Source organism: Neolamprologus brichardi, chromosome 2 (genome assembly GCF_056152115.1).
Source record: "Neolamprologus brichardi isolate AB-2024 chromosome 2, ASM5615211v1, whole genome shotgun sequence".
NCBI lineage: Eukaryota > Metazoa > Chordata > Actinopteri > Cichliformes > Cichlidae > Neolamprologus > Neolamprologus brichardi.
Window position 1 is genome coordinate 11,892,270 of NC_142105.1, and position 12,223 is coordinate 11,904,492.

The following is a 12,223-nucleotide window of genomic DNA, read 5'->3' on the forward strand; positions in this document are numbered from 1 at the left end:
CCCATCTGTGGCCACTAATGTGACTCATGCGTTCTTTCTCCTCCTGTCTGTGGCCTGGATATTCACCTCTCTACACTCCCTGGAAGAACATCTCAGTTCCTAAAAATCAGCTCAGAGTAAAATGGGTCATGTTGTAACACTTTGTGAATTTAAAATACGAAAAGTTGTGCTCAGAATCAGAGATGAGTGCTGTTGTAAATTACCTGTTGGAGCACCTCCTTACATGAGTCCTTTTCGTGGATCTGTGGTGGTGGTGGGTGGTGGGTGGTGGGGGGGTTAAGGGATTTATGTTTTCTTGTGCCAATGGGAGAAATTTGCCCTCGGAGCTTCCCGCCACACACTTTGAGATTTTGGAAGCATCTGGGTTCTGCCGGAGGTTTCTTCCTGTTAAAAGGGAGTTTTTCCTTCCCACTGTCGCCAAAGTGCTTGCTCATAGGGGGTCATATGATTGTTGGGCTTTTCTCTGTATCTATGAAGCGCCTTGAGGCGACATTTGTTGTGATTTGGCGCTATATAAATAAAATTGAATTGAATTGAATTGAATTGGGTTTAGCAAGGAGAGAGATCACTGGGTCAGGGTTCAAATATTCCACTTCAAGAGCATTAGCCACACTTCTTCTACCTTCCTGATTTATTTCCTCTTTCTCACAATACAGTACAATAGAAAATAATAGAATGGGCATTTATTATCATTTATAACATTAACCATTAGAATGGTTCAAACAGCTCAACAGAGGAGAAGATGGAGATGCAGCAGGAGAGGAAGGAGAGGAGGCAAGGGAAGAGGGAGGAAAGGAGGAAAGAGGGGAAGAAGAGATAAGAAATAGTAAAAGAAGAAGAGAGGGGGGAGGGAGGAGGAGCAGAGGAGGAAAGGGAGGAGGGAGGAGAGGAGGGAGGAGCAGAGGAGACAGTGCTGGAGGTGTCTTCCTCTCCTCAGACGGAGATGTAGAGCGGCTGCGCGCAGGCTGGGCGCTATAAGCGCGCGGAGTTGCTGCGCGCAGACAGAGGCGTCTGTGCGCACGTGAGTGTGACAACAGCTGCGCGGAGCTGTGACTGTGACTGAACCGTGAGGCGGGAAAAGTCCTGCGCAGACGTGTCGGCATGCTTCACCCGGACAACCGCGCGCCCGGAGGCGGCGTCGCGCGCAGCTCTGACCCCCGCGCGTGACGCTGAATGGACCCGATGCGACTCGTCGACCCCCGGCACCTCCCGCAACTGATGCCCCTGGAGGACCGGGAGCCCACCGCGGCGACGGGCACCCTGGGGCCCCGCAACTCCACGCCGGCCGCGGGAGGAGAGGCCCCGCAGCACCACGCCGTGCCCTGGGTGGCCACCCTGCTGGCCGGTGTCCTCATCGCGACCATCGTGGTGGATGTTATCGGGAACCTGCTGGTCATCGTCTCTGTGTTCAGGAACAGGAAGCTCAGGAAAGCAGGTACACGTGACCTCCCGGTAGATGCTCGTCAGCAGGATTTCTTTGAGTTTTTGGAACTTTGTGATTCCAGAACAGATGTGACCAGATGTTCGGTTACATCAGTGAATGTCTCTCTAAGAGTTCCCAGCATGAATCGTTTTATTTCTGTTCAATTTTATTGATTTCATTTATTGAACTCTTTTCTGCTTGAATAATACTACTTTTCTTTGCAGGTTGGTTGTTTTATATTTTTGTGCTGCAGACATTTTCCAAGTTTTCCAAGATAAATAAACTCTAGCTTTGCATTTTGCATGTATTTCTTTTGATTTTAAATCATCTTTTGTGTCATTTGTTCTGTTTTATTAGATATTTCAGTCACCTGTGAAGCGCCTATAACCTGCATGAAAAGCTAATAAAGTTTAATTGGCTGATGGATCCAATGATGAGATGAAAGCACTTCTCTTTGCTCCTGTGTTTGTCTGTGAGCACATAGGAATTTAATCATTTGGGAGTTAAAAATGAGTGGATTGATCCATTGGTCCATTTTTCTGAGGGCGATGGCTCCGACATGCTTTCATGTTTGTGTAGTTCAGTATGTTTGCGTGATATTTTGATGATATCCTAACTGATAAATCTTATAAAAACCATAAAACAGTCATAATCGTGCAGTTACTTGGTTATTGTAATATGCCTGCAAGAATATTTAGAGAAATAAAAAGAGCATGTGGTACCCCGGAGCCCTCACAGAAGCCACTCTAACATCAGCCTGAGAGGTTGATGAGTTCCTTTAATGGCTCTTTTGTTGTGAAAGTCTTGAAGAGTCTGAAGTTTGGCTCTCAGGCACTGATGAGCTGTTGCAGAGGATCAAACTCTCCGAGACTCCCCGACACGTTTGAGGTGTGAGAAAAACGAAGCGCTGGCAGCCTGACAGCTGACTCACTGTGATCGAGGAGTAAAACTCTGACAGCGACACACACTTCAGAAGCACCTGAGCACCTCCTGCTCATCAAACACGCCATCATCATCACAGGTTCTGATAAAGCACTCACACTCCTTCACTGCACTTTTCAACACTCACATATTTCCCCATGAGTTATTTGGCAGTTTTCACATTCTGGTGATGCATGACGTCCAGCAAGACCTCAGGAGAGTTAGTCCAGGCAGGAAAATCAATTCATCGGGGTTTCAATCAAAAACAGCTCAGATGTGAGAGGAGGTGAAGTCTGCTCTTAACACAGTTTGTGTTAGTCAGAGGAACAGCTCACAGACAACAGGTTTACATTAAACATGGTCGTTCATTTCATCGTGTTGAGCTTAAGAACTTTACTGAAGCAACAGTTTAAAAACCCGATGCATGAATGTGAAGCGTGCTCAGACTTGCTGCACCTGCTCGTAGTCTCTCCTCACAGCGATACGCAGCACAGGTCAGGGTGCTGGAGATCAACACATTTTACACAAACTGCGCCGCACCGCTGTTTAACCTCCAGAAAAATAAATTATGAAGAAAGTAACGCATACTTTACTTAGTCATTGCAGAAAGTAATTAGATTGCTTTTGCAGTAACAGTCTAACACTGAACTTTTTGCTTGTGGCCACACGTCCTGCTGCGTTTGTACGGCTCTGATGTCGTGTTGATGGACTGTTCTTTCAGGCCTGAGCTCAGTTAAATCTCCAGTGTCACATTTTTCTCCCTTGCTGCAAAAAACCAGAAGCAGTCATCACTCCAGTTAAAAAATGTGCATTGTTTTTGTCTGAAATGTGGCATGAAACAGCTCGCTTCATCATTTCCACCATCATTTCTTAATGTCTGGTAATAAAAGGCATTTATCACAACAGCATTTCTATGGATGAGGCTCCACGTGGACGTCCTCAATCTTTAAAATGTAATCTAAACTAATCAAAACCTGTCTTTGAACCTTCGTCTCTCAAGTCGGCCGATTTCATAATTTCGTTTAGCAGTTTTCATGGTGCTGTTCAAACTGTCAGCTGATCTGAGAGAGCATTACTACCTTTTTGTTAGTATTATCATGGACACCGTATCGTTACTACTCGATCACACAGGAAGACTGGAACAGATGAAGTTTAGTTTGAGATGGTTGAAGTAACCTGCTGCATCTGAGGTTTTTTTCTCTTTGTTGAAGGATCAGAGCGGTTAAAGTGTGAGCACTGCCACTGTGGTGGGTTTTCATCCTGCTGAGAAACTCCAGATAACAAAAAGACTTTCTTTTTCCAGTCTTTTTAAAATTCACACAAAGGTTGGTATAATTGCACATTTGAGAAATTATACCTTATAGAAGCTGGTAGATCTATAATGTCCACTTTACACTGTATAGCTAATTGATTACAAGATCATTCTGTACCCTCATCTTGTTTTTCTGTACTTCAAATAAGACCTCTGCACTGATCATCTTCTTTTAGAGGGTTATGATAAAATAATGCGACAAAATGCAGAAAAAGAGAGCGTTGTCTACAGATGTGAGCACACCTGTTAATGATCGATCCATCATTAACCCTCCAAACAGAACAAGTGTATCTGCTATGCAGCAAATATGAAAACAAAGAGCTACAGTTCCTCTAGTGTCCAGCAGAGGCAGCAGCAGAGAGTCAGTCGCATCTGGTGTTTAAGACGTCATTAGCTGTTTCTGGGTCCAAACTTTGCTTCAGGTCCCTAAATCAAACGAACACTGCAGCATCACTAAGAGTGAGATCACTGTATAAATTCTTGACTGTTTAAATGATCGGTGTGGCTGCTCTACCAGGTGTAACAGTAAAGTTTAACATCCAAGCATCCATGAAAACAGAATTTCTGAAGTTTAACGGAGTTAGAATTTAGCAGGAAGTTAGCTCACTTGTTTCCATCTAAAGATGATATACCATGTTCTGACTGAGGGATTTCTGTAAGATTAAAACGTACAGCTCTGTTATCACTTCAGACAGAAATGAAGACAGAAAACTAAACAGCAGTGACGTTAGTAGGGTTACTGAAGCTGCACTAGCTGGTATATAATGATGTGCTATGCGGTGGCTAGCTACACAGCTATGTTAGCATAATATAAACAGACTGAAGCTGGAGGATGAGCGCTAACTTTTTTCTACTCGATAAAAGTTAACGTGAGTGTTCCCAATGGTTAGGGACAAATGCATTCACATGGCAGGATGCTGTAAAGAGACCAAACTTCAGTCAGGAAAAACAACTGAGATAATCCATCCACAATACGAGGTTAGCCATTAATATACTCCTGCATGGGCTGGGATGTAGTTACATTGTAAGGGTTTAAAAGCTGAGCTTTAAAATGAATAGTGGTAATAAAACCCGAGAAAGGTAAACAGTGATTACTGACTTCAAGATACAAATCATTAAAACATGTTAAAAACACAACAGCCTTAATAAATGTAGAGTAGTCTGGACTCGGAAGCAGGATTCATACGTCATCACTTAAAAAACGGATAGACTCCCATGTAAAAATAAACGTATTTACAGCCTGATACACAAACTGTTTTAGTTTCTATAGATAATTTCCCCTTTCATAACACCTGTATGAGGAAGGATGTTTTTAAAATTCCCCTTTTGCATTATTAGGGGTGTGGCCTCTTTTTTACTTACAGGTAAAAGGCAATACAGAAAGCAGTAGCTGCTAGGTGTCTGCTAGGTTCCAACTGGATTTGGAACTGGACCTTTGGACTATGTTTCGTGCTGTTGGAGCATTTTTGGAGCATTTTAGTGCAACTATCAGACCAATAATATGGCTGCAGGAAGGTTACTGTGGTAACAGACTGTCCAAGACATCTGAGCTACAGTTTTGGTCAAATTAGCTCAAAACTGTGATCTCCATCCTCTCATCCAAATACCATACCCACAATTCCATAGGATCAGTAACCTGGAGCCTTTCTTGAGTTGTTGTTGCCTTTTTAGGTTGAAACAATGAAATTAACCACCTGTGTTTGTAAGTAAGGCCTCAGTCAAACATGCCTAGAAACCAGACAGCCCCTGGCAACTTATGGGTTCTAGGGAAAAATGTGTCTTCCCCAACTGTGTTGGTGAGTGGTTGTGAGTCACAAGGAGAGTGATGCACTGAAAACCTCATTGTGATCGTGCCACACTCACCTGTAGTTTGTATCAAAGACACCGTCTTGTCTGCCAGCTTACTAAATAGCCACAGAGCAATAGTGAATCTTGGACAAAAAAATGTGCAAACTGGGAACACTGCAAAACATTGCAGAAAAGTTGTTTCCTTCACAAAAAATATGAGCGGCTGCAGAAACCTGCTAGGGACCAAAGCAGCTGAGAGGAGGTTTACAGCAAAACATTGTATATGTCTTTGTGACTGCTGCCAGAATATGGCAGCGACCCCTCACTAACCACCAAATGTGGGAAATAAACATTTTTCCCTAGTGACTGGAGGTTGCCAGACTGTTGCCAGCTGGTCTTCAGGCCTGTGTAAGGTTTAAACAGGCACGTCTACATTTATCTGAAGAAGGTGTTCTGAAGATTAAAGATCTATTGGCATGTTATGAAGGGGTTCCAGAGGGCTCCATTCTTGGGCCAATTTATGCTTTTTTAACAACCAGCCTGATAAAAAAAATGCTTTATTCTCTCTCTCAAAAGTCAATGTTAGTAATTTTCATTTAAAGACCCTCCCATTTCACATACACCGACATCCAAAAAGTGCCAACCCAAAAGTTGGCTTCATTAACCTCAAGAGTTATTCCTTCTGTCTATCCCTAAAGCTTGCACTTAAACTGAAACTGGGTGTTTCCTCCACCTGGAATTATCTCTGTGAGCTGCTTGTGCCAAATGTTCATTTTAAGTGACCTGTAGTCTGTAAATATTCTGTCTGATCTTTTGATGCATGCTCAATCATCAAGGTAAGGAAGTCCCAAAAGGTTGATTCTGTTCATCTCAACGTTTTTAGTGGGAGAAATGTTTAGTCACTCATTCAAGTGACTTCTGCAGGTTTCCCCAACCTTATAAACAGTACATTTGCACATTAATAGATTCAAAATTCAAAACGTTTATTGTCATGTGTACAAAGAAAAGCATTTCTCTATGCAATGAAATTCTTTCTCTGCTGTCCACACACAGATGCCTGTTAATATGTACAAATAGAACTAGAACAAATAAAATACAAACAGTATGAATAAATAAATGGAGACAAAAATTGAAACATATAAATAGATTTATATGCAAAAGAGCTATGAGCTTAATATGCTGGTTTGATATGTAAGATGATGTGATGTGCAAAGGTTATTTTTACTGTTAAAATAGGTCAGCTGTTCAAGAGTCTGATAGCAGTGGCGAAGAAGGAGTTGTTCAGTCGGGATGTTCTGGACATTTCTGCCCTCAGGACAAAGGTTTAGAAGTGTGAACAGTCCGTGTTCGGGGTGTGTGGGGTCTTTGAGGATGGAGTTCAATTCAATTCAATTCAATTTTATTTATATAGCGCCAAATCACAACAAAAGTCACCTCAAGGTGCTTCATAGATACAGAGAAAACCCCAACAATCATATGACCCCCTATGAGCAAGCACTTTGGCGACAGTGGGAAGGAAAAACTCCCTTTTAACAGGAAGAAACCTCCGGCAGAACCAGGCTCAGGGAGGGGCAGCTATCTGCTGCGACCGGTTGGGGTGAGAGTCACCTCTCCTCTGGACTCTGCGATGGTATATGCTCTGCAGAGAGGGCAGCGGGGTGATCTTCTCCGTGGTTGTTATCACTCTCTGCAGGCGTTTGCAGTCCATAGCAGTAGTGCTGCCGGACCATGCACTGATGCAGCTGGTCAGTGTGCTCTCCACAATGAAGCTGTAGAACCTGCTGAGGATCTTGGCCAACATACCAAATTTTCTCAGCTTCCTCAAGACATACAGCCGCTGCTGAGCCTTCTTGACCAGCTGTGTGGTGTTCAGTGTCCAGGTGAGGTCCTCAGTGATGTAGACGCCCAGGTATCTAAAGCTGCTCACCCTCTCCACCTCAAAGCCCCGGATAAACAGCGGCTGGTGAGGTCTTGTGTCCACTATCATCTCTTTTGTCTTATCAGTGTTGAGGGTGAGGTTGTTGTCCTCACACCATGACACCAGACCGGCCACCTCTCTCAAATAAGCCACTTCGTCCCCCCCAGTGATGTAACCAATCCCTGCTGTGTTGTCCGCGAACTTCAGTATGGTGTTATCCCTATTGGGGGCGACACAGTCGTGGGTGTACAGGATGTAGAACATGGGACTGAGGACCAACCCTGTGGAACGCCAGTGTTTGTAATAATGCTGGCTGAAGTCCTTTTGCCGATCTTGACGGACTGGGGCCTGCCAGTCAAAAAGTCCTGTAGCCAGTCACAAAGGGTGGGGTGTAGGCTGAGTGTTGCCAGCTTGTGAGTGAGTTTGTGTGGGATGACTGTATTGAAGGCGGAGCTGTATTCAACAAAAAGTACCCTGATATTAATATGCAAATTGTGATGACCACTGATCAAAGACCATTGATGTATGTCATCTACATACCTGGGTAAGATAACAGAGGCCTCTTTTCCACTTCTTCCAAATTGGCCACAGTGGGTGAAACTGGGAAACCCATGTTTCCGTCTGTAGTACTGACCCTTTTATGTGAAATATGTGGAAAGAGGACCCAGTTCCAAAAGCGAACACACTTGGTCTGTGCTGAAAATGTGGTCTTGTTGCTAAGGTTGGGGTCATCCTGTCACCTCTTACGAGCTACCTCCAACGCTTCAGTGACTGGAACACAAGTGAAGAGAGATGTAACATCGTATGAGACCATTGTTTCATCTGCCTCCACAATGACATCTCTCACCTTCTTAACAAAATCCAAGGTGTTCTGGATGTGGTGTTCAGAGCTGCCTACCAATGGGTTAAGCATCGAAGCCAGAAATGAGTTGATCATACAGACAATTGGTCTTAAGGTGCACCCTGTTTATGTAACTTTAGTAAACAATAGACTTGGTGTAGATTCTCCTGGGTATAACCTGTGGTATGAGGTCCAGTCAGTGGCATTGTCTTGTTCTATTTCAGACAATTTATCATCCTCTTCCTGTAACCACTTCCTGGGTCTCCTTTCAGGGCCTCATAAGTATCTTTGTCACTGAGCAGCAAAATTTTCTCATGAACCTACCCTTGTCTGCCAGAGGGATGGTAATGTTGTTGTCATTACTAAGTGATGTGAGCGCCTTCCTCTCTTCCATGCTTGATGCTGGATACTGGGGGCTTTGCATTGCTGAGACAGGCCAAAACCTTTGTCCGTAGTTGCTCTGCTTCCACGTCTGCAATGTTGTTTCAAATTAATGTTTCTGTGGCTGTGATCAGTCCACTAGCGGGATTTGTCTCTGCTTGGGTGAGTTGTCTGTCAGACATATTTTTCACCCACTTGTCCACACTTCTCTGTGTGGCATCCATCTTTCTTCTGGCTGCTGAGAACACTCTTTGTATTTTGCTGGTGTTTCTGATGCTCAGCAAGTCAAACTTTCTTTGTTGCCTGGTCTTAGACTATGTCCACACTAGCCCAGATAGATTTGAAAACAGTGTTTTCGTCTGAAAATGCTCCGCGTCCACACTAGCGTTTTCAGTCGTTTTCACAGAGTTGTCCGTCCACATTGAAACGGCTGAAAATGCTTACGTTCCAGTACTGCGCATGCAAGAAGAACAAGAAGATTCGGCCTGCCTCATTTCTGTCTGCCATTTATTTACTTTCCGGCTCGTTGAAACGTCGCAGCAAAAGGTTGGGGAAAAGCACCGAGTTTTTTAAATGGAAAAACAATGAGGTGGAGTTGTTGCTGCAAGAAACACAAAAGTACAAAGTTGCCAAAGCGAGTGAGAATTAAATAATTTGAAGAAAAGGAACATGTACAAACTGATATTAATCTTTAATAGGGCTGTCAAAATTGAAAGCAAACAAAACAACTGCTGTATAATACCCTCCGCTATCTTTGTTTAACCCTCTCAGGCTCAAATTAAACTTTTTGTTGCTAATTCAATTCAATTCAATTCAAATTCTTTATTATTCCACAAGGGGAAATTAGTTTAGCAGCAGGATAAAAATAAACAGAACAATACTATAAAATAATAATAACAATAATAATGATAGAAAGTTCAAGGACAATTATTTGCCATTAAGGAGACAAGACGCAGTAGGGATAAAAGAGACCTGGAGTCTTTTAGTCCTCCTCAGAGGTACTCTAAAACGGCGGCCGGAAGGCAACAACTCAAACTCACTGTGAAGTGGATGGTTCACACAATTAATAATAGAATGAGCCTTTCTAAGCCCATTTCTATTGTAAATGGCCAAAAGTCCATCTTGCCAGTGCCCTGAAATTTTGCTAGCAGTTTTTACCAGAAGTAAAAAGAACAGTCTTTGTTGAACTTTTTTAGTAGTGGCATCAGCATGAGATTCAAAACACAGTTTATGGTCAAGTACCACACCTAGATATTTATAACTCTCAACAATCCCAATATCGGCAGTTTTAATGATAGTGGGTGATGAGCTATAAGAGGACTTCCTTAAACCAATAATCATGTCTTTAGTTTTAGACACATTAAGTGAAAGGAAGGACTCATCACACCAATTCACAAAATCATCTACAACCTGTCCATGGCCTGACTCATCCCCCACTAGAAGACTGACGATTACTGTGTCGTCAGCAAACTTCAGGATGTGTCTGTTCGTGAAATTGCTGCGACACTCATTTGTGTACAGAATGCACGACCAAGTCCTGCAGTGGTACTTCTGAGTAAAAAAAACTCATAAAATATGTATGTGGGGTAATCAGGTTGTTAGTTTTTAACTGTTTCAAATCGGCAGCGCCTGCCTTGAGAGGGTTAATTGGTCACATGACTGCATCACATGACTGAAATGCATCATCGTTTTCGAAAGTCTGCGTTTTCGAGTGTCCACACTGCGATGGGACAGCTTCGTTTTGAAATGTATGCGTTTTCGAGTGTCCACACTGCGATGGGACAGCTTCGTTTTGAAATGTATGCGTTTTCAAGAGCATTTTCAAAACCATGCGTTTTTCCTTGGGGAAAGCGTCGTCTCAGTGTGGACAGGAGGCCAAAACGGAGAGAAAACTATGCGTTTTCAAACGAAAAGGCATTAATGTGGATGTAGCCTTAGACTTTTCATGCTGTGCTAGACGAGCCTTCTCAGTGAATTTGAACACCTTTTGAAAAGTATTCTTATTTATTTATTCGCCCAGCTTCACCCAGGGTGGAGTGTGCCTGTGGCTTCTCTTCAGCTTCCTCCTACAGTCCAAACACAGGCCTGTGACCTTACCCCAGATTCTGAATCAGCTGTAGGTGCGAATGGTTGCCTGTCCACAGTGGATGGATGTATGGATGTATGGATCGATTACATATATCTCACGTACAGATGCATGATTACAGTCAGTCTCTCTCTGCTAATTCTCTTTGCTTTGCTTCAATGTTTAAACTGACAGAATGAGACTGAGCACAAAAATACTAAAATAATCTGCTGTGGAAGTCGAACTTCCAGCTCGAGGAGGAGATCTGATTCCTCTTTGTGTGTTTTGAATGCATCTCATGCTTTGGTGGCCATTCCAAATTGAATTGCGCCCTGTGGAGTTTTACTTTTCTCCACTAAAACACAGTTCAAGGATCTTATTTAGAAGCATTGTAAGACTTTGTGAAGCTGCCCCTAACTGACCTCACCGCCCATTCCCACATAGCAAGGAGGTCTGCCCCGGATCTGGTATCAAGTCAACACTGCTGGCTGACTTCTGGCATGATAAGACGTATGTCATCCCGATATGGCCCAGGTAGGCCTGGCATAGATGGCACTGTCTATGTGATGCCATATCTGGCTCGATTGTGGTTTGGGTCATGTGGCCCAGGCTCATAGAAAACAGGTCTTCCCTGGATCTGGCATCAAGCTGGCACTTCTGACTGACCGGTGTCATGGCAGGGTGTATGTCAACCAGATGTGGGCCAGGTCTGGCAATGATGGCACTATTTATGTTCCTATTTTCCTATTTTAGTTAGGAGACCCAAATGCCATGTTGCAATACTAAACTGCTATGGTAGGCAACGTTTCAAAGGCAGGTTTGACAGGTTTGTGAATGTATACTTTATCCAAAACCTAGCGACGGTTTACTGTTTACCACTGGGTGGCTGTAGCTCAGGAGGTAGAGCAGGTCACGTGCTAATCGGAAGGTTAGCGGTGTGTCAAGAGTGTGAATGTGTGGGAAGCACACAGTTTAGAGAAAGTGTGTGAATGTTGTATAGAGTACTTTGAGTAATCTGGGTACCTAGGAAAGTGTTATATAAGAGTCAGTCCATTCACTGTCTAAACAGAGTTTTGTCATGTTACTTTTGCACTGTTTTGCATGTTCTGACAACTGGCAAACATTCCCACCTACGGACAATTTAGAGTTTGCAGTTAACCTACCCCCACTAACTGCATGTCTTTGCACTGTGGGAGGAAGCCCGAGAACCCGGAGAGAACCGGGGAAGAACGGGCAGGGGAAGAACATGCAAACTCCACACAGAAAGACCCCGGCCTAATGGTGGACTCAAACTCAGTACCTTTTTGCTGTGAGGCAACAGTGCTAACCACCATGCCGCCCTTGTTTGAATTAGCGGCTAAATAAACACTGGGATGATTATCCAAGATCATTCTTTGTCACCTTCCAGTTATTCCATAACACTTGATCTCCAGAACATCACCTTGCTGTGGTGAAAAGTTATTAAACCAACACATTCTGTTGATCCCTGAGCCGGGGTTGTAATGATAAAAGTTGGAAATCTGGACGAATTATTCACCTCTGTCATTTATTCTTCTCACTGCCTCCTCAGATAT

At 43.5% G+C, this 12,223-nt stretch overlaps 1 protein-coding gene across 1 annotated transcript in view; it reads left to right on the plus strand.

The window, feature by feature from the left end:
* Positions 1 to 1,173: 1,173 nt before the first annotated feature.
* The window catches only part of mtnr1al (melatonin receptor type 1A like), a 42,931-nt gene continuing 31,881 nt past the window's right edge, over positions 1,174 to 12,223 (plus strand). The window contains exon 1 of the mRNA XM_006797664.2: positions 1,174 to 1,435. Within this exon, the coding sequence (XP_006797727.1) occupies positions 1,174 to 1,435 (262 nt within the window). The remainder of the gene's footprint in view (positions 1,436 to 12,223) is intronic.